The following is a 24,318-nucleotide window of genomic DNA, read 5'->3' on the forward strand; positions in this document are numbered from 1 at the left end:
AGGTACCACGTTCGAAGGGTCATGGGTCAGGCGAGCTGGGGTGTCTGAAGGCAGGAAGGGGTGAGAAGCTGAGGCTGTTTATGATACCTACCTAGTTATGGAAGGTACTAATACTTCCTTTGCAAGATACCTTCCTACTGCGGGAACAAGGAAGGAGGACTAGACGGATCTATGGGTACCGGGATGGCCACAGCAGTAATTTGAAGGGAAGGGACGACCCTCGTGTCTTGTTTCTTAGACCCATTATGGGACATTGCAACTCATCGGACTCGAGACTCCATGGTTCATCCTGTTGTCTACCTCAATGGCAAGACCAATGGCAATCCCACCCACCTTGTTTACAGTGGTTAAGCTTTCCCTCGCAGTCAACACCTTGATCTACCTTCCCGCAATGTTGGTCTACTTAGCAGCTATACAGTGCCTGTCCAGCACACTCTATAAATCTACTTGGGGCTTAGACTCTCAGCAAGAAGATCTCTCCAGGTTGATGCGATGAGTGATTGTACAAGTATACCTAGGGAGGTGTACTCTTTAATCTGATGCGAATGGAGATATTCTACATCCCCTTCTTATTCCAGCCTCTTAATACTCCACGACCAATACAGTCAAAGTAAGGTGGGTGCGATGCAAGTCGATGCCAACAAGGAGTAAGGAAGATACTATACCCACCTATAAACCAATCTCTCAGGTAGTCATCTGAACAATCAGACAAGAAAAGACTATGCTGCAAAACTATGTCTTAGATATCGTCATGGTCCGGAAGTAGGAAGCCGTCTCCTATATCGGCTTCGTGCATGCTCTAATGCGATACCTTTGTTACTCTTAAAATACCACCTAAGTACCCCTGACTAGGTACCTGATAGACGAGTTTCGATAATGTAGAAAACATCTCGCCCTTTTATTCCATACGTCTTCAGGCATGACCTGTAGTTAACATGCCTGGGTTTATCTGCTAACCCAGTTCAGAGATAAACGAGCTTACAAAGATAATAACACCCGCGGAGTAAGATTTGTATTTAAGAGGCCTTGGCTATGGCCAGACAGTTAGTTCTATGGGCATTGTTCCTCCAGATAATGCAGGTACCCGTTCTATATTTGCTAGGAAATAAAGGGGTAATCATACAAGCTGAAATAACCTGGACTTAGCCACGAATACGGCCACATGCTTGAGACTGATTCTCTTTCCATTGTCCCAACAACTCTTTATATGCTTTGTCCAGATATTGGAAGAAGAGGAGTAGAGTATAGTGTGTGTTGTATGGTAAACGGATTAGTCAATCACCCAGATCATGATACCGTGCATGAGCTGGCACCGCAAACAGGGGGATAGAATATCCACACTGAGCACATTTTGCTGTGCCGTCCTCTCCCTCCCACAAAATTTCAACATCATCATCTCCATCGCCTGATCCATACCCCTGCTCGGAGACAGCAACAGCTTCGGCCCTGAGGCAGTCTTCCTGCCCGATAAAGCCAGTGTCGGCCTTCCACTGCCGCAGCACATCATCTTGCCGCTTGAACATGATGGAGATATCCCTGCCGACGTTCGTCCCGGCCTGGCTACCGCTTGGAGCCATATTCGCTACACAGACATTGATGAGTTGTAAGTCCCATTTGTGGTTCTTCTCAGGGTGGAACCTCTTCAGCATCGGGAACAAAATGTCTGAAGTAAGCCGCTCTGCGATGGCCTCGACGCTCTCTCTGAGACTGAAGACGAAATTTGGTAGAGGTTGTGACCGGGATGTCCGGCTGAAGTCCCAGTCAGGCATTTCTGACTTGGCCGGCCACGAGCGGATGGAGAGCCGGAGCGTTTTCGGGTGTGCCATCCACCTTTGGTTCGAAGTGCCATGTTCCGTGGGCTTGTCTTCCGTGAGCAGGTCCATGCGCATCCTCCTCACTAGGGACGCGGACAGCTTTCTGAGCTCCTCGTCAATTTGAGTGAGGCTGTTGAGCCCCCTGTACGTATCTTCAATGCTGATCTGTGTCGGAAAGTCGCTCGCCTCTTTGACCTCGGTATCGTCTACGCCGTGCAGGAGATGCCACACTCTCAGTCCCACCCCTTGCTCGGATCCGGGACCTCCTAGCAACGTCTCCAGACTGGAAGGGGAAATATCAGGATGGACTCGGACTGCGTTCACTGTCAAAGTAGACTCTGAATCAAGAGAACTAACTTCCGTGCCCTTGGACAATAGTCGCTGCTCTAATAGTCGTGTCGTCTTGGCACCCATGCCAGGTATTTTACGTATGGCATGAGAATCAACGAAACCCAGGACCACGTCATCATCCAATGATAGAAGTGTAGTCTGATTGCGTGGCTTGTGTTTACTCCCGGCCAGTTTACTCAGAAGCTTGTTCGTGGAGACGCCGCAGCTTGAGCTGTAGCCGAACCTGTCTTCCAACTGGAGGCGCAGATACCATGCCAGGTGCGAGGCCAGCAACAGGCGGACATACACGGGAACCTCGAGCGGCGGAGGTACCGGGAGAGAGCCGTGTACACAGCCGGCAAACCTCGTCAGGTCACATGGAAAGCCACTTTCCGGGTTTTCCTTGGAAAGACAGAAGAACGAATCCGAGAGGGACGACCTATTCAAGAGAGAAATGTTGTAGTCGATCATATCCGTGACGTCTAGGATATTCATCAGTCCACTTCTATCGCAGGGCCAGCATCGATGTTCATCTTACCCATAAACACCTCGTCTAGGCCGAGTCTCTCAATCTTTTGATTCCACGAGTGCGATCGAAGAAAACTATACAGTTTCTTGCTCGCATCACGAAAGGGTGTCAGGTCTTCTCCTTCGACGATGACAAGCTCGGGACATAGTTTCTTGGCCTCGGATATGAGCATGAGCTTCTTGACGCCTCGCGCACGGGCAGCATAGTTGCAGGTGGCTAGGATGCCTTTTTGCTTGACACCCAGGGGCAACGACTTCAGAGCCGGGTTCTGGTTTTCGAAGACCGAGGCATAGAAACAGTCATAATCCTAGAGGGACCACCGGGTCAGGGGGGTGAATTCGGGAGGGCTGCATGTCGAGGAATAGAGAGGACGGAGCCAGGAGGCTCTATCGAGTCATAACACGTAGGGCATGCCCTGAGAAAGGAAGAAGAGCAAGATACGTACAAAGTGTAGTACGACTCGGTCGTCCTTCCGCTTGGGTGCTCCATGTCGTCGTTTGAATATGTCCATTCTGAGAGCCGGGATAGGTGTGATGTCATTGGCTAGGTGCTCCTATACCCGACATTTTGTAACCGCGTCATGAGAATGCGGGGACGTCCAAGTTGGGAGTCACTCTAATCATTAACCAGGCGAATAATTCGTTCACGCTCTTGTCACGATCCTCTGCATGGTTTGGGGACTGCAACTTGCACTCGTTATGGGGCAGAAGAAATGGGGAAAAAAACAAGGAGGTCAACACGATGCGCTCCCTCCCCTATTACCCACTTTGTAATCTTCGATATGACATCTTATCTGAACTTGTTATCTAATTGGCGCGCGCGTACAACCCCCATCATCACGATGATCCATCTCCATGAACGACCAAGCAAAACCACACATCATCGGAAATAGGGCTGATAAAACTGGCGAGTCTAAGACCATGCTCAATATCCTCATAATAGCCGTAATTTCAAGCATATAGGTAATCTCCTTCTACATCACGGGCCCATAAGCAGCCATTAACGCCCATGAAGAAGGGTCACCACCAACGACGTGGCTAACGCCGTCATGGGGGTCGAGGAACGCCTTGAATCATCGGCGTCCGCTGGTCTGGTTCGTCGAGTTGGTTCGTCTCTCGTTACCGATTCCGCAGCAGCGCTTGGACTGAAAATCATTGCTAGAGTGGACTGTTGTCCAAGTGGTTGTATAGGTGGTCGTCCAAACTAAAGCTGGCGCCTCCCCGAGGACACGAAGGGCTGATGTATCGAATTTCGAACAATGGCCTTCTGGAATACGATCATCAGCTGACGTTGTATTCCGTCCTTGTTGGTGTCAGAATAAGAAAATACTATTAATTCCCGAGTTTGTGCGTGCACTGACCACCGCACAGACCACTACCTAATAATAAGGGAATTATGGGGTCTTCGCGGCTATGGCGTTCACTCCTCATCAACAGTCGGGTTTCCGAGTCCGTTGGTTGTCCAGTGTTCGTTGGGCTGTCCAGTATTCGCATAACGCCCGAATTTGGTATGACGCTTTTCCTTCTTCGCAACGACATGGGAAAAGTCCCAATTCACTCCCCTGCCACATCGCCATGTCCGATGGGGAAGTCGGACAATGGTGCTTCCTTTGGCAGGGGTCGCTTCGACGTGAGCTTGGATTCAGGACACGACGACAATCTCAGATAACGCGATTCTGCCTCGGTCCTCAAGCAAGAAGATTAGGCGCCGGTGCTTGGCTCGCCCCCCTCCCGATCCCCCAACGAGTCGACATTTCCTCAAGATGAAACAGGATGGACTTTGGTGAATAAGCATTAGGGGCACAGTCGGCGCTTACGAGACCACCAGGATGTTTGCATTTTGGTGGTTATCAAATTATTAATAGCCAACCACGAGACCAGGAACAGTCAACCACCCACGACGTGCGTCTCCTGCGACCAACGGCACAGGCTTCCCCGGTGGCTGACCAACTCATCCTTTCATTGTTTGGTTCTCAGCGGCGCTCCATTTCCGTTTCGTTTGTTCCCCTACTCCGCACGCGTCTATTTGTCCGTACCAACATGTCACATCGCATGCATATGCAGCTAGGCGCGGCGCTTCACCATGTCAATGGTGTACGTTGTATGGGTAGGTAGTCAGGACCTGAGACTCTGGCCGCCGTCAACCCAGTCATTTCCTCAATAGATATAACCACCTGAATTTCCCCTCATTTCCGTGCCTGTCATCTCATCGTGTTTCTCGTTTCTTGTGTTTCTCGTATTTCTCGCCCTGACTGGCATCATCCTGCGGCTGTTTGATCCTCTGTACTCTACACGCCTTACTGCTGGAGCCCTCCCGACTCATTTGGCATTTCCAGACTCGAAAGAAGAACAGAAACCTTCAGTGCTCTTCGAATTATGGCTACTACTCAGAGCGCCTGTAAGAGACCCAAGTTGTCTCTGACCATCAAGCCCTCCAATGGTCCGAACAGATCCAGATCGTCTAGGTCCATGGCTGCCGTGGACCCCCAGTCTCCCACTGCCTTCAATACCCTCACCAACGTCTATGTCACCGCAATCGAGAGGTCTACGCCCGTAACGGCGATCAATACCTTCCAGCAACATCCTCATGACACGCAATCCCCACGCATGCTCTCCTTTCCGCAGACGCCTCTCAGCGCCAACACCACCTCACCAACCCCTATTGAGCTCCCTTTCCCCAGCATCATGACCTCGACACCGCCGCTATCGGCCGGACCAACCGAGTCGAATGAGCCGCGGAGGTTCTTTTTCCCCAAAGCCGACGCACCAAGACTGTCCCTAGTCACAAATCCAGACGAACCGGAGCCTCCAACGCCGCGACGGAGAGTCACAATCTCCAGCGCCCTCGCGCGGCAGCTCAACCCCCCTTACACGCATCCCCGGTCGCTCCACAGCATTCTCCGCAATTCACCTTTACCTCCGAGGACCGTCCGGACACCAATGTCACCGCGCTGCCAATCCTTGCGCTTCCAGAAGAAAGCTACCCGTCGCGTGGCATACCACAGCCCTCTCGAACAGACAATCATTACCAACACGTACACAAAATCGCACATCGACCTCTTGAGCGAGGATGCCTCACCCAACTCCCCTGCCATGCCCAGCACATGCCAGGGGACGACCGACATGGTGCTGGACCTGACACTCGCATTTACGAGCGACGAAACCCGGGACGGGGGACAGACTCCTGGTCCCTTTGAAGATATGCGGAGACGGATGGCAGGTCTAGTCGCAGCATCGCCCCTGTCACCGTCCGCATCGGGCGGGATCCGAAAACGGAAACGCAACAAGGAGAAGATGCGCCATTGGGCATGGACCATTGGACAAGAGGACGAGGAGGAGGAAGACGAAGGAGGAGTCAGCGGCGCGATCGCCGCGACTCGAGCGGCGGAGGCTAGGGCTGCATCCGAGCCGCCACCCGATGTAACTCATTTTGTTGAGATGCAGCATCGGATGGGGCACAGCGGAGATGAGGATTCTCTCTATGGTTAGTGTGGAAAGCTCTGGGGCGCCAGCACGAGGAACAAGGACGACATGCTCATGGCATGGCATGGTTCCGGCATACGGCTGTTTGAGCATGACGAGAAATGACACTTGAAGGAACGAAACAATGAATCGCCAGCAACTCGACTGTTGTTTTGGGAGTGCTTTCGGAGTTTGGAAATAGCATCTGCAAAGAGCTCTGCAATATTCGTATGTAGAATTAGCTACCGGAATCTTTATGGGTGTATTCGTATGGCTTGAAGACATGACGAAAGCAGACGAGCCAGAATCGTCTAATAAGTACGAATCACGCTAAGTGAGAAACTTGGCCCAATTTTGAATGATCGTCACAAACTGTATTCGTAGTTGGCCGTGAATAAGGTGAAACGGATCAGTTACCGATATTTCGTAAGAATCCAACAGGTTGGCGCTGCCTGTGTAGGTACTCTGTACTCTTGGTACTTCGGCTTAACTGAACAAATGTTCCGAGAACTTCATCAAAGTGAAGTTGAAAATCTAGAGATGTTGTACTGGCAACTTGTAGGATGTTAGGAAGTTTTTATTAGCGTTACATACATAGTGAAAGGCCCCACTATAATGTGGAGTTGGTGTCTCGGACAGCAGCTTCATACCGACGTCATTGACTGCCACAGCTCCGAATTCCAAGCGCAAGCACAAGCTTTTACGGAGTATGAGTGGCAGGAAAGATGACGGAGAACGAGCGGGAAGAGAGCGATCTACGTACCTTGTCTTGCCCCTAGGGACGTCATGGTTCCGGGCAGGGAGCCGCCCAACGTAATATGAAGATGCCGTAACCGACGTTGGCAGTTGCTTCGTTTACAACTCTTTAGATGGGCTTCTTGGCTTTGATATCGGCGTACTTTATTTCTGTCCCTTCGACTATCAATTACGACTGACTCACATCCGAAGTTCGGCCATCGATTCGTTCACTCGCCAAGTCGGGGTCGGGAGAGTCATACGCCACCACGATGGACGCCCGCAAACATGAACCGCCCGTTGGCGGCCAACATTACAGCGGCCAGAATAAGATCCCTAATGTCCACGAGTTCATCGCCAAGCTCGACAAGGAGAAAGCTGAAAGAGACGCCGCCATAGATGCAAGTCTAAAAGGAAACCGTAAACATGCCGAGATCAACGACCATGTCCCAGACCGAAAGCACAAAACCAAAAACACCAAAACAGTCAGGGACCCGGTTACTGGTAAAGATGTCGATATAGAGGATGCCGAGACAGATTTCAAAGAAGTCGTCGAGAACCCCCAGGTAAGATAGGCATCCGATCCATCCCAGGGGTCCTAAGAGTTTCCTGTCCCTAATATCGCCGTCACCACTGCTAGATCTCCGTCCCCAACGAAAACGTCGGAAAGAAAGCTACCGTAGCCACCTCTTCCCAGCAGTCCGGGGAGGAGTACCGGCGTGCTCAAGACATTACTGCGCCGCCCGACCCCATCGAGCCCGGGAGCACGTCTGACGTGCCCATTCACAGCGAGAAAACCAATGTCTTGTTCTACAAGACCCCCAGTGTCAGCTACGAGCCCATGTTTGCGGCCCTTGAGCAACGCGCCAACGTCTTATGTCTCGCCATCTTCTTTGGAGTCGTTTTCCTCGGCCAGCTTTTTGGTGGGAGCCTCTGGGGGCTCGTGCCGCTGAGTGTGACCGTGGCTTGTGGTGTGTTTCTCTGGGCCAAGGACGTCATCCGTCAGGGTCGGGAGATGGAATGGTCCAGTGAGAAGGAACGCGGGGAAGCGGCCACGATAAACCTGGTACCCGAGTCTGTAGAGGTCAGTCAGTGTTCGACTCTGCACACCAGCCTCGGCGTCTTGCTAACATGTTGGTAACGTAGTGGCTGAATACCGCGTTGGGAATCATGTGGGGTCTAATCAACCCCGAGATGTTCGCCGGTGTCGCTGACACGCTGGAAGATGTCATGGTTGCCTCTGTGCCCGGCATGATCGAGAATGTTCGCGTCGCAGATATCTCTCAGGGTTCCAACCCGATCCGTATCCTCAGTCTTCGTGCTCTTCCCGACTCCCATCTGGAGGAGGTCAAAGAAGAGACCCGCAAGGAAGACGAAAAGCATATGGATCCAAACGAGCTCGCCGCTATGGAGCAGGCCGGTTCGTACTACAACCTTGAGGCCTCCATCGCCTATCATGCCAAGCCATCCGGCACCGACATCTCTTCTAAAGCCCGTAATATGGGCATGCAGCTCGTCTTCTACCTGGGCGTGAAGGGCCTCGTGGGCATTCCACTACCTGTTTGTAAGTGTAATCCGATGTGAGGTTGTGGTGGTAGTTGCGATGCCTGTCTAACGTCCCTTCAGGGGTCGAGCTCCAGGGCCTGGTCGCCACCGTGCGCATCAGGCTTCAACTTGTTCCCGAGCCGCCGTTCCTAAAGACGATGACCTTCACCCTGATGGGTGTTCCACAGGTGCAGGCTGGGTGCACGCCCATGGTCGAGAAAGGCGTCAACATTCTTAACTTACCCATCATTTCAAACTTTGTGAACTGGGCCATTAGGACCGCCGCCTCGATGGTGAGTGAATTCGCGGGGAAAACTTTGTCCCAGTGCTGGAAACTAATGCATCTCAGTACGTCGCTCCAAAAAGCATGACACTAGACATGGGCAAGATGCTCGTAGGAGACGATATCCAGAAGGATACGCAAGCGCTCGGCGTCATTTTCATCCGGATTCACCGAGCCACCGGCCTCAGCAAGCAAGACCGCCGTGGTAGCGAAGCCGGGGGCTCGGATCCGTACGTCACTGTGGCTTGGAGCAAGTTCGGAAAGCCACAGTTCTGTACTCGCGTTATCCAGGATGACCTCAATCCTATTTTCGAAGAGAGCTGCGGCCTCCTTGTCACCGCCGATCTGATCAAAGCTGACGAGCAACTCGCTGTCGAGCTCTGGGATAGCGATAGATCTTCCGCCGATGATGTAGTCGGGAAGGTCGAGCTAAGCATTCAGAAGCTCATTCAACATCCCGGGAAGATGTTCCCGCAGGTCTCGAAATTGCGCGGGGTCAAGGCCGAAAGCGAGATGCCCGGCGAGCTGATCTGGGAAGTGGGCTTCTTCGGCAAGACTCAGTTCCGCAGGGCCCTCTGGGCCGACAGCCAGAATGAAAATCTTCCACAGGAGCTCAGAGATAAGAGGGAGCTGCAAGCTGACCACGGGGTCATTGACACGGCCGAGGAGGATGCCGTCATCCACACCCCTCCCGATCCTCTCTGGCCTTCTGGCATCCTCAGCGTCGTAGTTCACCAGATTGTCGGCCTCGAAATGGCCAATATCCGCGGATCCAATGGAAATCGCTCAGGTCGCGAATACGAGCCTGCTCGGCCCGAAGCCGGTGAGGTCAAAGAAGAGTCGAGCAAGAGGCTTCCCAGCTCATACTGCACCATCTTGATGAATGACGAACTCATCTACAAGACCCGAACGAAGGTCGTGTCATCCCACCCCATCTTCAACGCTGGCACGGAGCGCTTTGTGCGCGACTGGAGAAATTGCGTGGTCACCGTCACCGTGCGAGACTCACGTAACCGCCAGCACGATCCCATCATTGGTGTTGTGCCATTGAAGGTCTCGGACATTCTCCAAACGGGAAGCGAGGCTACCCGATGGTATCCACTAGATGGCGGAATCGGTTTTGGCCGAGTCCGCATATCGCTCTTATTCCGGTCTGTGGAACTCAGGCTTCCGCCCCCGCAGCTGGGCTGGGACGTGGGCACTTTCGAGTTCCTGGGCGACAGCATCACTTCGTCGGGGTACGGGAACCACAGGACGAAGGTGCGCCTGCGCACAGGAGGAAGCTCTGCCAGCATCAAGAGGGAAGCGTGCAGGAAAGAACCTGACGTAGATGGCCTCGTCTGGGACATAAGTGGAGACAACAAACACCACAGGATTCGCCTGCCCGTCCGCTACCGGTATCGCTCCCCCATCTTCTTCGAGTTTTACTCGGCCGGCAAGCGGAAGCCCGACGCTTTCGCCTCCCTCTGGCTTCAGGACTTGGTGGATTTGGAAGAGCACGAATTCGACATACCGATCTGGAAGTGCGATAACCCTACCCGCCTATCCCAGAATTATGTGACGGAAAAAACATGCAAGGATCTCCCAGCCCTCGAGGTGGAGGAGATCGGTCGCCTGAGGTTCCGGGGTCGGTTCTCCACGGGTACGGATCGGGATCACATCAAGTTCGTGTCAGACAACAACTCCAGGGAGACAATCGAGACGTGGGAGGCGTGCTTTGCCGAAGGGGTGCGGAAGGAGGAGGTCCAGTCGGAAGTTCCCCCGTCGACGCAGCAGTTGCACGAAGCGTCTCTCACCCAGGGACGGGACGTCCTTGCCCAGGCAGATCCGAAAGAGAAGGAGAAGTGGCTGGCAAAGGACGGTACGGACTGGACGGGGGCATTCGGAACGGACCCCACGGCTCTGCTAAGCGGCGAGCCGGTTGACCTCAATGATACGGAACGTCACGACGACGAGGGCGAGATACAAGACCACGATAGTGAAAGCGATGTCGACCTGGGAATTTCCGACGCCGAGACTGCATCACGACGCGCTTCAACAGCAGGTGAGGACGGGGCCGAGGGTTCGAGCGGCCGTCCATCCACCAACAGCGGTGGAGAGAGCCAGTCCCAGGCGCAGAAGACCAACAGCAACAGCCCCGTGCAGGCGTACAAGGACTATAAGGACCGTAGCCGTGACCTGCATCGAAAGCACAGGGGACTCATGCAATGGCGACCCATGAGAAACGTCCAGTTCGCAAAAGATGAGGCTCTCTATGCGATACGGAAGGTCAAGAAGCTTGGTGCCCTCGATGGGCGGAAGCCGGATGTTGAGACGGAGGTCTGAGGAATATTGTGTGATTGTGACTGCGACTTCATATGCGAGACAGATTGAGCTTTCGTGATTTTAGGCAATGAGAATTTCAATTGATGCCCATGATTGACGTGAAGGGACTCGGGACCGCGTCGGCCGAGTGGTGTAGGATGGTACAAACGGTTTTTGTAGATCCACCGATATCGCGCAGACTGTGTGTATACTGTGTATAATCCAATAACACTGTGCCGTCAGCTGTGGACCCTTATCGAAACCTATGCGGGGTGAGTTGGTTGGCGGTCAAGCGATAAGGACTTTTCTTTTTACTTTTTCCCAAAAAATTGGTTGGCATCTCGGTCGGTGCACATTACCGCTGTCACCGCCTTGGAACTCGCTCAACGCAGCACCATGGCGACTCCCACCTTGGATGAAAAGCTAGACAAGATCCGGTCACCGGGTCTTCAGAGCCAGAAGAGGGTAAGCATTCGCCTTATTCGTTGTCTCTCCGCCAACATACCCCTCTCCCAAGCCTACGCCTCCATCCCCTTGCTCACCTTTTTTGCCAGACAGTGGTTATTCTCGATGCGGTCGACACTACGCTGAAGGAACAGAACACTGCGCCGACACCGACGGGATACTTCGCTGCTCTGCTGGGGCTTCTCAGCCAAGCCGTCGAGAGCGGAAACGTCAGCTCTGAGACGACTACGTCGGTGGTCTACCTCCTGGATGTCGTCACTCCATACGCACCCGAACCTCTGCTTCGATCCAAGTTTACGCAGATCCTAACTCTCCTGGCGCCCGTCCTCATCCTTCAAGATGCCGAAGCCATTCTCCTCAGGTCCTCTATCGGGTGCCTGGAGTCCCTGCTCCTCGCCCAAGATTCAGCCTCCTGGGATCTAGGGGTAACCCAAATCGGGCCTCGGCGTGCCGTCGCTGGCCTTATCAAACTTGCCCTGGATGCCAAGCCGAAAGTGAGAAAGCGCGCTCAGGATGCGCTGAAGAAAGTCCTCAAAAACCCTCCGCCCAGCCCGTCGCTCGACCACCCTGCCGCCGACATGTGCGCCCACACTGCGCTTTCCACCCTAGAGGAGATGGCGACCAAAGTCACCCAGGCAAAGAAACAAAAGAAGTCCTCCGAGTCGCCCCATGACCCAGCTTTGATCCATGCGCTGCAGCTGGTCAAGACCGTTGCGTCTGCGAGCGGCGGCTGGCCCAGCAAGAAAATCGAACATCTCTGCGAGTTGCTGCTGGGTATCGCGCGGACAGGCAACGAGTATATGACCGTGGCGACCTTTGAGATCTTTGAGATGATCTTTGAGGGCATGGCGGATGAGGTTGCGTCGGCCAAGCTCCCAAGGTTGATGGAGATCATATCCGAACTGCGTCCCGCCACCAACGATACGCAACTCGTTCCTTCGTGGTTGGCCATCCTGTCACGGGGTTATGACGTCTCTGCTCAGCTAGAGCCCGAGGACACCTTTCAAAAGCTGCCGGACATCTTCTCCTTGGTCCTGGGCTTCCTCGAGTCCCCTGCGCACAATATTCGCGTTTCGGCTTCCGAATGCCTCTTGTCGTTCATGGCAAATTGCATTCCCACCTCCGTGATTCTAGAGCCGTCCGTCTACGACGAGAAGACGTTGGAGAAGATCGCCAAATCTGTCGAGTCTCTTCTTAACGTCAAGTTCCAGGCGGCTTGGATGGAGAGCTTTACCGTCTTTGGCGCCATGTTCGATGCGCTCAGGTGGAGGGCTCACCCCATGATGCTCAACATTCTCAAGGCTGTGGGCGACTTGCGGAGCACTGATTCGTTCAACGGCAAAAAGGAAGCCGACGAGGTCATTGGCAAGGCAATCAGGGCAATGGGACCGGAGGCTGTCCTCTCCGTCCTGCCACTGAACTTGGCGAAACCAGCCAAGGGACAACCCGGCCGGGCATGGATGTTCCCCCTTCTGCGCGACTACATTAGCAACACGAACCTTGGTCATTTCCGGCGAGAAATGGTGCCTCTGAGCGAACTGATGTTCCAACGAGTCCTGAACCATGGCGACGCCGCGAAGACGATGGAAGTGAAGATCTTTGAGACGCTGGTGCAGCAAATCTGGGCGACGCTGCCGGGCTATTGCGATCTCCCGCTCGACTTGGAAGAAGCCTTTGATCAAAGCTTTGCAGAACTCTTGGCAAACCTCCTTTATAAGCAGGTTGAGCTGAGACTCGAGGTGTGCCGGGCCCTGAGGACCCTCATTGAGTCCAACCAAGCCATTGCGAAATTGGAGAATGAAACAGACGACATGATCCTTCAAAGCCGCGTCTCTCGCGACACGGCCCAGAAAAACCTGGATTACCTCGGCGGATTCGCCGGAAACATGCTGGCTGTGCTCTTCAACGTGTACACCCAAACCCTACCACAGAGCCGCGGTCCGATCCTCTTGTCCATCAACGCGTTCCTCAGCGTCACCCCGGCAGGGGAACTCAAGGAAACCTTCGACAAGGTGTGTCAGATGCTCGCGACAGAGCTCCAGAAGGAGCCGGAGCAGGTAGAAAAGGAAAAGACGAAGCCACAAAAGGGGAAAGAGCAAATGCCCTCAACAAGTAACACCCTCATGGATCTCATCATCACCATGTCTATCTATCTCCCTCGGGAAAGCTTCGCTGCGCTTTTCGAGATGGCGGCTGTCGTTATTATGAAGCAGGAGGAGCCTCAGTTGCAGAAGAAGGCGTACAAACTCATTCCCCGCCTTGCCGAGTCGGAGCTTGGGAAGCAGGCGCTACAGGAAAGGTCGGCTGAATTGCAGAGCCTGCTTCTGTCGAGCGCGGAGAAAGTGTCTGTCCCTGCACGAAGGGAACGCCTCGCGGCGCTCCACGCCCTTCTTCCGTTCATCCCCGACACATCGCTCCATTTCATCCCGTCCATTCTGAGCGAGGTCGTCATCTGCTGCAAAGAGAACAATGAGCGTGCCCGGGAGGCGGCGTTCGATCTCTTGGTGCAAATGGGCAAGCGCATGTCGGAGGCCAATGGAGCGGCCATCGACAACTCCAAGGTCCCGCATATGCCGAAAGATGCCCCGCCAGGCACAGCCAACATCGAGGAGTATCTCACCATGGTCAGCGCAGGCCTCGTGGGCGCCACTCCGCACATGATCTCGGCCTCTGTCACCGCGCTCAGCCGTGTACTGTATGAATTCAGGCCAGTGTTGAGTGAACAGACCCTGGCCGATCTTGTGCAGACCATGGACATTTTCCTGACGTCCAACAACCGAGAGATCGTGAAGAGTGTGTTGGGTTTCGTCAAGATCTGCGTGCTCAGCCTGCCGACGGAGATGATGCTGAATCGTCTGCCAACGCTGACGCCCAATCTGATTATCTGGAGCCACGAACACAAGGGGAACTTCAAGAGCAAGGTCAAGCATATCCTGGAGCGCATGATCCGTAAATTTGGGTTCGATCTTGTCAACAAGTACTGTCCGGAGGATGACCGGAAACTCCTGACCAACATCCGTAAGACGAAGGCCAGGAACAAGCGGAAGAAGGACGCCGCGAAACAGGCCGACGAGGACGGGAGCGACGACGAGGATGCGCGGCCCTCCAGGAAATTCGAGAGCGAATACGACCAGGCGCTGTACAGCAGCGACTCGGACGAATCGGGCGACTCGGACGACGAGGGCGGAGCCGCTGCGAGGAAGGGCCGGAAAGGCGGGAATAAGAAGGGCGGCAACGCGTACATTATCGAGGACGAGGACGAGCCGCTTGACCTGTTGGACCGCAACGCGCTGGCGAACATCTCGTCGACCAAGCCCGTCAGAATCAAGAAGCCGACCAAGACGAAGGCGAAGACGGACCTGGACGGCAAGCTGATCCTCGGCCAGGGGAGCGACGACGAGGGAGATGCCATGGACGTCGACGGCGGCGAGGGAGAGTCGGGCGTCAATGCGTACGTCGCCGCGCTCAAGGGCAAGGATGTGGCGCGCCGCGGTCGCGGCGGTAGACTCAAGTTCAGCAACAAGAAGAGCAAGGACGACGGACCTATGGACCACGATATGGATGATGATACTGCGGCTGCTGTCAAGGCACAGGTAAACAAGAGCCGGGGAGGCGGGGCAGGTGATAGGTTCCGTGGCCGTGGTGGGCGCGGAGGGGGAGAGGGGCGTGGAGGGTTTGGAGGGCGTGGAGGACGTGGCGGGAAGGGTGGGATCTCTTCGGGCCGGAAGGGACTGGGCGAAGAGAAGAGGAGAGGGGGAGCCGTCATGCACGGCGGTATTAGCAAGTCTCCCCGGTCACGGAGGTAGGTGGACAAGGGAAAGTGCTGTGCATTTGATGGACTACCTCAGTATACCCGTTGGTTATCTCTCACTCCCTATTTTCCTGGCTTTCACATAGTATCTGACCTGCGGTTACTGGCGCATTGAGAATGGGAAAAAATGGGCTTGGTTTGTTACGATCTGAAACGAATCCCGAGGATCAAAGTACGGTGTCGTCTATGAACTGCATCTTCCGAGAGGTCAGATGCGGTGAGAGGAGTCTCACTACACTGCCCACTCGGCAGCAGTATACTATTGTACGTGTGTATTGTGCGCCGATATGATACGTCAGGGACGATGAATGTTGCTCTCGCAATAGCGGGTTTGTGGTAAAGTCAAGCCACGACTGAAGCATGTCGCACGAACGCCAGCTAACTCCTTGACCCAAATGCTGAAGGGAAAAAAAAAGAGAAGAAAAAGGGACGGAGAAGCAGGCCGAGGTCCGATTTCAAGTTTCGAACCATGATCCATATGTTCCCGGCTCCCTGAGCTGGTGATGGAATGTACGTCCTCGTCTACCTGAACTTGCTGAAAATAACCGCCACGATAAGAAGGACAAGTATGGTAATGATGGCAATGGTGATTATCCGATTTGTAGCCATCCTGGAGGGGAAGGAGCAGGTTCGTCAGTCGGGCGTGATACGTAGGAGAGAGGAGAGAGGGCGGTGAGAGGGCGAGCATTACCTACGGGCCATACCCCGCAGCGTCTTGACACTCCGGTCGACGTAGCCCTCGCTCTCGAGCAGGCGGTCGTGGGTATGCTGGATGGTCTGGCGCTGGACGTGGAGGTCGGCAAGGGTGCTGGCACCGATGGCCTCGGTCTCGTTGGCGAGGGCCTGGGAGGACTTGAGGCGCTGGGTGGAGCGTTCGAGGCGGTCTGTGCCGGAGAGGAGCTGCTGGCGCTGTTCGAGTTGCCGGTCGGCGGCGGCGGAGGAGGAGGAGGCGGGACCGCCGGAGGGGTCGTCGGTGTAGCGGGCGCCGAAGAGGGCGGCGCGATTGTCGGAGAGGGCGCGGAGACGGCGTTTGGCGGCGTCGAGGTCCGACTCGTGGTTGCGGAAGCGGGTGTTGATCTTGGTGCGGTGCGGGGTGGGGATGTTGGCTTTCTCTAGGCGCATTTGACCGAGCTAAGGAGGTGATCAGGTGGTTAGAAACTGCATCATACGTCTTCTTTGCGCGCAAGGGGAAGGGGGAAAAAAAGAATGGGGTAGTGGGTAGTTCTTGTAAACCAGGCTATGATGACCATAGGAGTGGCAATGATGATGTAGAACGTACAATCTCGTCGGCCTCCTCAAGTGTTCGTTCGGCGGAGCTGATGGCAGCTTTGCGAGGTTCTCCGGATAACTCGGGGATCTGGTCGAGTTTCTGGGCCAGGTCGGCCTGGACGAGTTTCAGCTCGGCTTCATAGTCGCTGAAGCGCTCGGTGCCGACGTCTGTGTCGAGGGGGTTAGACATGATGAGCCAGTCGTTGTCGACGAGGCGTGGTCCGTTGGGTGACTGGTTGGCCTTGTTTCTAACCGAAGCGCGCGCAAGCTGTTGAGCAGGAGTCTATGGACTCGCCAAAACGGGGAGGCGAAAAGAAGAGCAGCGAAACGACAGGGAGGGCAAGCAGAAGCAGGTAGTAAATTCGTTAAGAGAGTGCTGACTCGATGAGGCGGTGGCGTAAAGAAGGGCGAAAGACGTTTTGAAGCTATTCGTATGTTGAAGCCTGGAAGATGGCTGGGATGCCGAAGGCGGGAGAGACGGGGTTGGATGGATGATGTCGAAGTACCAGTTACGAGCCAGGGTCATGCTTCGCAGCGGACAAACACCGTACTGCATCTGCATCTGAGGTACCGTACCTAAGGTAACGGGTGGAAACTGCCTATTGGCCAGCAGGATATTACTCACGTGACACTCATGTAATGGCCCGTGCATTCTCGACCTTTATCTTCGCTGCGGTGGAGAAATTTCTCTTTTTCCTTTCTCTTCTTCTTTTCTCTCCAAAGTTGATTACCCCGGAGGAAGAAATACGGCCCTGCGATCCCAGACTTTTGGACTCCCCTCGGGGAGAACAGGGTTCTATGGGCACAGGGTTGAACTGATTTCGGGCAGATTGATGCTCTTTGTTGACGCGGCGCTTTCAAGAATTGGGAACTCGAACACACGTTTATCCGATCCCGTTGAGTGCTCGACATTTATTCCCAATGTTATGTCTGTATGGTGGCCAGAGAAGGCTCAAGAGGTGGTACTAGCTATCCGCATTTGCAGCCCGGCGCCTCGATTTCCAAGCGGAGGAAGTTGTGCGTCCAAAGCAGACGCCATGACCCATACCTCTGTCCATCGTACCGGTTGGGATAGCTTCCCATCACCACTTGTAAAGCAGCATCAGCTGCAGGCTATCCACCTGCCTTGACATGTTTTTGTAAGGCTTTCTTAAGCTGGTTTGACTACGAAGTACTGGCCAGCTGAAGTTCAAGACGCAGGGTGCAATGTCCTGTGTGCCAATTATTTCTAACGGGCAATTCTTCATTTCACCAGCCCCCTTTTGGCGATTGTGCTATGGCTAGCCTTCCACCATGAACAGGTCTCATCCGAATTGGATGGAATATGGGCATTCTTTGCTGGTTCGACTCGATTCTCACTTTGTCCAGTCATAAGCTTCCACATCTCGGCTTCGACTGCAGCGATACCCGCCCGGAGCAATGCTTGACCGCCATGTGTGCGACTCTGGTTCGTACTTATTCGGAGCTATCTGTTTCGCATGCCAACCAACATGCTTCCGGCTCATCTCACTCTCCTTGGGCTCCGGATCGCTGAGCTGGCTGCATGTCGGCCGCTCCCGTAGACCGGCTGCTGAGACACGAAGTTCCATCGTTGCATTCTGCCACGCCTATATTGGTTCCCGCTAGTCGTCGAAGCTCGTCTTAACGCCTGGAATACCCAAGGTACTTATTCATACCTGGACAGACATCGACATTCCAAGTAGAACTACCTATCACACCGCGTACACCTCTTCTCCAACTCTTCCCCCGCCTCATTCACGTACGTCATGTATTCCATGGGATAACGGTGTGTGCCTGGGAGCAGCAAGTCGCGCTGCATATCGTGTCCTTGTCGCCACACATCATACACCTCTCCTTCCCATCACTTTTCCATATCCCTCTGTTACTCTGCCCCACATTGTGATATCGGCGATTGCCGCATCTTTACATCGCCATGTCCCACAGACGGATGCTCTCTCAAGATTCTGTAACCTCTTCTATTTGCTCGGCTGGGCCAGGGTCGAGAAAAAAGGTCGCTGTTGTCGGTGGTGGGTGCGCTGGTATCGCCGCCCTTTGGGCCCTGAACAAGAGTCACCATGATGTCTACCTTTATGAGGCCTCGTCCAAACTAGGCGGTTACACCAACACTGTCAAGTGGAAGGCTGGCAAATACGAAGTCAGCGTAGACGCCGGCTTTGCCGTTCTCAACTCGGCTACTTCCTGTAAGTTGTTCCGCGTTCCCCTCGGCGTAAGCTCCGGTTCGACAAGCTTACCGGCCTCCAGCCAACTTTCTTAACTTCCTCAAGAGAGCCAAGGTCGAAACCCAGACATCTGAAATCACCTTCAGCGTCTCCCAAGACTATGGCTTGTTCGAATGGGCGAGCACTGGCTTGGATGCCCTCTTCTGCCAGAGGCGCAACCTCTTGTCGCCCCGCATGTGGAGGATGGTCTTCGACGTGATCCGCTTCAATCACTTCGCCTCCGAGCTCTTACTAGCAGATGAAACCGTTGACCATCCCTTTGTTGCCGCTAACCATACTTCTCTGAACGGAAGTCATGTTAATGGCAACGGCTATCGACCCAGTCAGGAAAGCAAAGGGTTCGAAGAGACGATCGGCGAATATCTCGAAAAAGAAGGCTACTCTGACACCTTCAAGAACGATTATCTCATTCCCCTGACGGCCGCCTTATTGACCACCAACCCGGACAAGCGGATTCTTGACATACCTGCTGTAAACTTGGTACGGTTCATGTAGGTTTCCCACTGCTCGGGTGCTTCCTATCCTCCCGTCCTTCCCCCTTTCTCCTTCGGAAGCACAACATTGACCAATTGCTCTCCCCACGTAGGTGGAACAACCATCTTTTATCCGTAGTACGCAAGCGACCAGACTGGCTTACTTTGAAGGATTGCGGGAAATCCTACATCGAGGCTGTCATGAGAGGCTTCCCACCGAACCACCTCTTCCTGAATACCGCCGTCACTCACGTCTCCAACACAGCCGATGGCAAGGTCCGTGTTCACCTTCCCAACGGCCGCTACGAGGTTTATGACCATGTTATTCTCACGACATCTGGCGATGAAGCCTATCGAATCATTGAACCCACAGCAACACCCGAGGAGAAGGATATCCTGCGCTCTTTCCAGTCGTCCGAGAGTACAGTCATCCTCCATTCTGACCCCGCCCTCATGCCAGCCGCTCGCAAGGCCTGGTCAGGTTGGAATTACCTGACGGTGTCGTCCCCTACCGAGGGAAAACGCGACCTCGGCAGCAGAAGCTCGCTCACCTACTACATGAACAAGTTGCAGCACATCCCTCGTGATCCCTTTGGTGATGTCTTTGTCACCATCAACCCGGTCCGTCTGCCCCATCCGAGCAGGATACAAGCTTGCTTCACACGTCGCCGCCCTCTATACACCTCTGAGGCCATCCATGCCCAGGCCCTTCTACCTCGCATTCAGAATACCCGCGGCATCAGTTACGCCGGCGCCTGGACCAAGCATGGCTTCAACGAGGACGCATTCAGCAGCGGCCTCAAGGTCGCACAAGACCACCTTGGCGTTCGCCTACCCTTCCGCTTTGTCGATTCCACATATAGCCGCGACCCGGTGCCAGTGCTCGGCACCGTAGACCTCCTCCTACGGGTCGTCATTTTTTTCGTTCAAATCTTCGTAGTTCAAGTCCTGGAAAGGCTATCTGTTGTCGGAAAGGACATGCTTAACTTACACATTGACAACGCCAGGAGGTCCCTCCACGGCCGCAAGGTTGTGTGATCAAACAATACTACGCGTTTCGGTGGGTTCACTTCGTGGTGGAGTAGGGGCTACGAGTCGCGATATAGTAACTCTTGGATAATCTCGACTTGAAAGAAAACACGTCTTTGCTATTCAAGCGATATAGTGACTGGGTGGCGGAATTCGCCGAGTCACAAATGAACTTCCCGTCTATTGGAGCTGAGTACAGGCATGTCTTCCCAGCCCGAAGTCCCAAGGTCTTGCGCATCCAGAAATTGGATCTGGATGCTTTCCTTCCATGAAACGCCTCGCATCGGCAATCGCCAATACAGTTTTGCTCCCCGCCTCCTGATGCAATATTGTATAATACAACGAGCCGGATTCTTTAAAGTACAGGACGATTGGACGTCTTCTGTCACGCAACCTATCGTACAGCTCTGTTCACTTTATCTCTGTTAATCCCGCCCCAAGGTCGACGTTTCCATCGTCGTCGAATTTAGCCTCTGTCAAAATATTAGCTACCATCCCATGTCGAGACCGGCCCAATAACAAACGAGGACAACAAGTGGCCAACGAAAAGGGGAAACGTACTGAAGAATGTATACGAAAGCGTGATGGTCTGGATTCTCCGCGCGTTGAGATCCTTCACTATATCCGGGTCCAAGTAGAAGAAGACCGGCATATCCACAGTCTCGCCAGCCGCGAGCCGCTGCTGCTCGAAGCAGAAGCACTGGATCTTGGAGAAGTAAGGCGCCACCTGCCCCGGAGTGACGCTGTACGTCGCCACGCCGATGATGTCACGATCGCTTTTGTTCGTTGCCGTGTAGAACGCCAGAGCCGTCTCGCCGGGGTATACATGGACTTCGCGCTGCTGCGGGACAAACTTCCAGGGTAGCACATCCGAGACCGAGGCGTTGAACGTGACGCGGATGCGTTTCTCGTCCGTCAGGGGGACGAGCCGGGCGGCGAGGGCTTCCGAGTCTTCGTCGTCATAAGTGGAATAGGGGCTATGGGCGCGCACTGGTTGACCTCCGAACCCTGTGGTTTGGCAGATCTGCAAAGAGGCGAGGCGACAGTGGTTAGAGGCAGGGAAATTTGTGAGTAGGTCTTGGGTAGCTTGTCGGGCACGTACCATTTTATATAGAGGAACCGAGCCGTAGGACAAGGCGACAGTACCGAGGATGACACTCATGGTGTACAAGCTGGCACAGAGAATCTTAGCTACCCGTTTACCACGAGCTGGCCGTTCGGCCGCGTGACCCACTGGCTAGAGGAAGGATGTCGCCATACGCTATTGTGGCATTCTTCTTCTTATAATGCGCATTCACTTGTTCCATCGATGGACTGTATGGATTTGTTTGCGGTTGTCGGGGCTGCTGCGGCCTCGCACCCGAGGAGTTGCGAATTGTTCCCGGGGTCCGCATGGAGCGGGTCGCTTGTGGTCGGGCATTCTGGCAGAAGAAGCGACTCCATTGCCTTGAGGATTGCGCTACGCCCCTCTGAATCCAGGGGAAAGTGCTCATCTCGGAATGTCGATATGGAAGACCTTCATCGGGAACCGTTACGGCAATGGAGAAGCTCCCGCAAATCAGATGTCAATTGACGGGGGTACGTATCTTTATCGAGCAACGTCCCGCGGGAGTCACAGTGGGGCAGGTTGAGCAGCTACTGAGTAGGTAGTCCGTGCTCAGACGCTGATAAGGAATCACGTGCATACTAGGGCAGACTACTCTTGGTCACGTGAGTCTCGCACGGTTCACGAAAAAGCTTCACACCACCTCAATTTCACCGACGATTTCTTTCCGACTTCTCGAACAGACAACCAACCGCCGCAACAAGTCCTCGATCCCCTCGGTCCGCGTCGCCAATACTAACCGTCAAGATGGTCCAGAATCACAGTATGGTGCATCCTTTTATACAAATCATTGAATTGAGGCTACTCATCTCAATGATCACTCTTGTCAGATCAGGGAGCTGACAATCATTTCACTCTAGGGGTTCACTCTTCCCGCCGCAAGTCGCGCGCGGCGCACTTCAAGGCTCCCTCCAGCGAGCGCCGCGTCATCATGAGCGCTCCTCTCTCCAAGGAGCTGCGCGAGAAGTACAACGTGAGTTCTCTTGACACAATCCTTCCCGCCCGCAGGAAAAAAATGCATGAAACGTGCCCTGACATTCCCCCAGGCTCGCAGCATCCCCATCCGCAAGGACGACGAGGTCACCATCGTCCGTGGCGCCAACAAGGGCCGTGAGGGCAAGGTCACTTCGGTCTACCGCCTCAAGTACGTCATCCACGTTGAGCGCGTCAACCGCGAGAAGACCAACGGCCAGTCCGTCCCCATCGGCATCCACCCCTCTAAGGTGGTCATCAGCAAGCTCAAGCTTGACAAGGACCGCGAGGCCATCCTCGAGCGCATCAAGCGCGGCCGGGAGGCCGGTGCCAAGAGCAGGGCCGCCGCTTAAACGGGTTCAAGGGAAATGCACCTCCTTTCGGCCGTTCTTGAGTGAGCGGCGCCTGCTTCAGCCCTGCTCTTGGCTTCCTGTCTCGCAGCTTGTGGGGAGGAACGTGAAGAAGGGGAAACGACCTGTCACGACACGATACTCGCATTCACCAATCAACCAGCCACTCGAGTGGATGCCTTCGACTTCTCCGAATGATTCGCATACGTACCACTTTACCGGTTTCCCCTTCGGCGTTTTTCGGGCTTACACAATTCCCCGGTTCGGCACGGGCATGATGCATGACAATGCAAAAGGCAGGGCAAGGCGGGAACACCTTTCACCCACCACGGCGAAACGAAAAAAGAAGAGCAAAAGTAGCAACGACCAAGAATCACAACCAAAACTCGAGAAACTTGTTTCTCTATGGCCATTTCACTTGTCCTCGTCGCTCGTGAAATGCTCCATGGGAGGTCCTCCCGAAGCCCAAGCACTCAGCACCGCCACGGTGTCTAGAGGTGCTGCCCAACCCCATTCGCTATCGTGATGTTGTTTTCCATCTTACTACAGGTCTTGGAAGCCTATCCGGCCTATGCTATCCAATCTTTCGTAGCCTACTAACCTCTTCAGCTCATGAAGCCAAAACTGCGCGGTCCAGCCTTCGGTTGGTCACAGCTTGTTGGTCACAGCTTTACATGGCTGCCATCAGAATCGAGCCTTGCATCTGGGCCGACTTCAGACCAACTCGAAGTATGTAGTGGATCAGCGGTTGGTACTAAGCTCCTTCCTTTCTCCCAGTGACCTTCTGTCCCGCTAGGATATCTCCTCGTCAGCCACTCAGTCCATGGTTCTCGAGGTATACGACTAGCGGATAATGAACCCGGCGAGGGAGACCTGCCTTTCCGTCTAGGCGGAAAGCAGGATCACCACTTCCTCGTCCTCGCATGAAGACTTTCGTCGAGCCTTGATGCCATGACGTCGAAATTTTGAACGTGAGATACATGTTTTGATAGCACTTCTCAGTAATGTGGTTCAAGTTATCATTTGCCACCATACGAATATTTCACTTTGTCTGCTACCTATGTCTTCTTCAATGAAACCACTATTGTTCCGTGTTCCATACTAGGTTAACGTGTTACAATCGTTGATGAGTTCTCGGCCCGGTTACAGTAACCATCATGCAATCAATGCCTAATATCCTCGTATACTCGGAACAGTTGGTGGACAGCGATGAACGTAAGCAAAGCTCGGTGCGTACTTAACCCCACCTGCCAAACAAAGTAATTTGGAAGAAAGCTTCTGCCCAGTGCAGGACTTGGACTCCTGTACACTTCTCCCAAGCGCCGTTTCATGACAATAAAAGGCAAACAAAAGAAGCATGAAAGGGATATAAAGGAAACAAGTATTCCGACCCTGAATATGCAGCATAGAAAGTCAGAGCTGCGACAACGGCGATGTTGGCACCATACCAAAAATTCAGATGCTCTTTTTAACATGGGTATCAACAATGATGTAGAGTCTGGCACTCAAGTCTTGACAGGGAATATCTCTCCTCCAATGATGAGACAATCCCATATCAAACTTACTCCCAAGCGCCAGAGGCGCACAGGAGTCGAAGTGAGTG

General features: G+C 53.9%; 11 protein-coding genes across 11 annotated transcripts; 7 read left to right on the top strand and 4 right to left on the bottom strand.

Moving 5' to 3' along the window:
* Nucleotides 1–279: 279 nt before the first annotated feature.
* Nucleotides 280–766, top strand: ACRALDRAFT_206319 (uncharacterized protein; the record flags this gene model as incomplete). Its single annotated transcript, XM_071022015.1, has 4 exons — nucleotides 280–343; nucleotides 411–483; nucleotides 612–647; nucleotides 709–766. 4 exons carry the CDS (start codon nucleotides 280–282, stop codon nucleotides 764–766), a joined length of 231 nt encoding a protein of 76 aa, XP_070878585.1.
* A 352-nt stretch (nucleotides 767–1,118) lies between these two features.
* Nucleotides 1,119–3,184, bottom strand: ACRALDRAFT_2050143 (uncharacterized protein; the record flags this gene model as incomplete). Its single annotated transcript, XM_071021575.1, has 3 exons — nucleotides 1,119–2,626; nucleotides 2,683–2,980; nucleotides 3,119–3,184. The coding sequence occupies 3 exons, from the start codon at nucleotides 3,182–3,184 to the stop codon at nucleotides 1,275–1,277; spliced, it is 1,716 nt and encodes a 571-aa protein (XP_070878586.1). The 3' UTR covers nucleotides 1,119–1,274.
* Nucleotides 3,185–3,452: 268 nt separating this feature from the next.
* On the top strand, nucleotides 3,453–3,953 carry ACRALDRAFT_2030843 (uncharacterized protein). The gene has a single exon (XM_071020674.1). It carries the CDS (start codon nucleotides 3,722–3,724, stop codon nucleotides 3,878–3,880), a length of 159 nt encoding a protein of 52 aa, XP_070878587.1. The 5' UTR covers nucleotides 3,453–3,721; the 3' UTR covers nucleotides 3,881–3,953.
* Nucleotides 3,954–4,869: 916 nt separating this feature from the next.
* Nucleotides 4,870–6,466, top strand: ACRALDRAFT_1060393 (uncharacterized protein). The gene has a single exon (XM_071016230.1). It carries the CDS (start codon nucleotides 5,049–5,051, stop codon nucleotides 6,159–6,161), a length of 1,113 nt encoding a protein of 370 aa, XP_070878588.1. The 5' UTR covers nucleotides 4,870–5,048; the 3' UTR covers nucleotides 6,162–6,466.
* A 532-nt stretch (nucleotides 6,467–6,998) lies between these two features.
* Nucleotides 6,999–11,143, top strand: ACRALDRAFT_1060389 (uncharacterized protein). The gene is made up of 5 exons (XM_071016229.1): nucleotides 6,999–7,435; nucleotides 7,510–7,953; nucleotides 8,016–8,433; nucleotides 8,496–8,707; nucleotides 8,764–11,143. The coding sequence occupies exons 1-5, from the start codon at nucleotides 7,142–7,144 to the stop codon at nucleotides 11,020–11,022; spliced, it is 3,627 nt and encodes a 1,208-aa protein (XP_070878589.1). The 5' UTR covers nucleotides 6,999–7,141; the 3' UTR covers nucleotides 11,023–11,143.
* A 254-nt stretch (nucleotides 11,144–11,397) lies between these two features.
* Nucleotides 11,398–15,272, top strand: ACRALDRAFT_1025826 (uncharacterized protein; the record flags this gene model as incomplete). Its single annotated transcript, XM_071014769.1, has 2 exons — nucleotides 11,398–11,466; nucleotides 11,556–15,272. The coding sequence occupies 2 exons, from the start codon at nucleotides 11,398–11,400 to the stop codon at nucleotides 15,270–15,272; spliced, it is 3,786 nt and encodes a 1,261-aa protein (XP_070878590.1).
* A 692-nt stretch (nucleotides 15,273–15,964) lies between these two features.
* ACRALDRAFT_1067643 (uncharacterized protein) lies at nucleotides 15,965–16,736 on the bottom strand (the record flags this gene model as incomplete). The annotated part of the gene is made up of 2 exons (XM_071017470.1): nucleotides 15,965–16,408; nucleotides 16,557–16,736. 2 exons carry the CDS (start codon nucleotides 16,734–16,736, stop codon nucleotides 15,965–15,967), a joined length of 624 nt encoding a protein of 207 aa, XP_070878591.1.
* A 1,743-nt stretch (nucleotides 16,737–18,479) lies between these two features.
* ACRALDRAFT_1060388 (uncharacterized protein) lies at nucleotides 18,480–20,297 on the top strand (the record flags this gene model as incomplete). Its single annotated transcript, XM_071016228.1, has 3 exons — nucleotides 18,480–18,747; nucleotides 18,809–19,277; nucleotides 19,373–20,297. 3 exons carry the CDS (start codon nucleotides 18,480–18,482, stop codon nucleotides 20,295–20,297), a joined length of 1,662 nt encoding a protein of 553 aa, XP_070878592.1.
* Nucleotides 20,298–20,699: 402 nt separating this feature from the next.
* Nucleotides 20,700–21,450, bottom strand: ACRALDRAFT_2023748 (uncharacterized protein; the record flags this gene model as incomplete). The annotated part of the gene is made up of 3 exons (XM_071020156.1): nucleotides 20,700–20,761; nucleotides 20,850–21,312; nucleotides 21,391–21,450. The coding sequence occupies 3 exons, from the start codon at nucleotides 21,448–21,450 to the stop codon at nucleotides 20,700–20,702; spliced, it is 585 nt and encodes a 194-aa protein (XP_070878593.1).
* A 620-nt stretch (nucleotides 21,451–22,070) lies between these two features.
* On the top strand, nucleotides 22,071–23,190 carry ACRALDRAFT_1039242 (60S ribosomal protein uL24). The gene is made up of 3 exons (XM_071015127.1): nucleotides 22,071–22,156; nucleotides 22,254–22,366; nucleotides 22,440–23,190. Exons 1-3 carry the CDS (start codon nucleotides 22,141–22,143, stop codon nucleotides 22,716–22,718), a joined length of 408 nt encoding a protein of 135 aa, XP_070878594.1. The 5' UTR covers nucleotides 22,071–22,140; the 3' UTR covers nucleotides 22,719–23,190.
* Nucleotides 23,191–23,503: 313 nt separating this feature from the next.
* ACRALDRAFT_2055963 (uncharacterized protein) lies at nucleotides 23,504–23,710 on the bottom strand. Its single transcript, XM_071021754.1, has one exon. The coding sequence runs from the start codon at nucleotides 23,695–23,697 to the stop codon at nucleotides 23,524–23,526; it is 174 nt and encodes a 57-aa protein (XP_070878595.1). The 5' UTR covers nucleotides 23,698–23,710; the 3' UTR covers nucleotides 23,504–23,523.
* Between the last annotated feature and the right edge of the window lie 608 nt (nucleotides 23,711–24,318).

The sequence above is a fragment of the Sodiomyces alcalophilus genome (genome assembly GCF_042370955.1).
Source record: "Sodiomyces alcalophilus JCM 7366 unplaced genomic scaffold ACRALscaffold_1, whole genome shotgun sequence".
In the NCBI taxonomy this organism is placed as follows: domain Eukaryota; kingdom Fungi; phylum Ascomycota; class Sordariomycetes; order Glomerellales; family Plectosphaerellaceae; genus Sodiomyces; species Sodiomyces alcalophilus.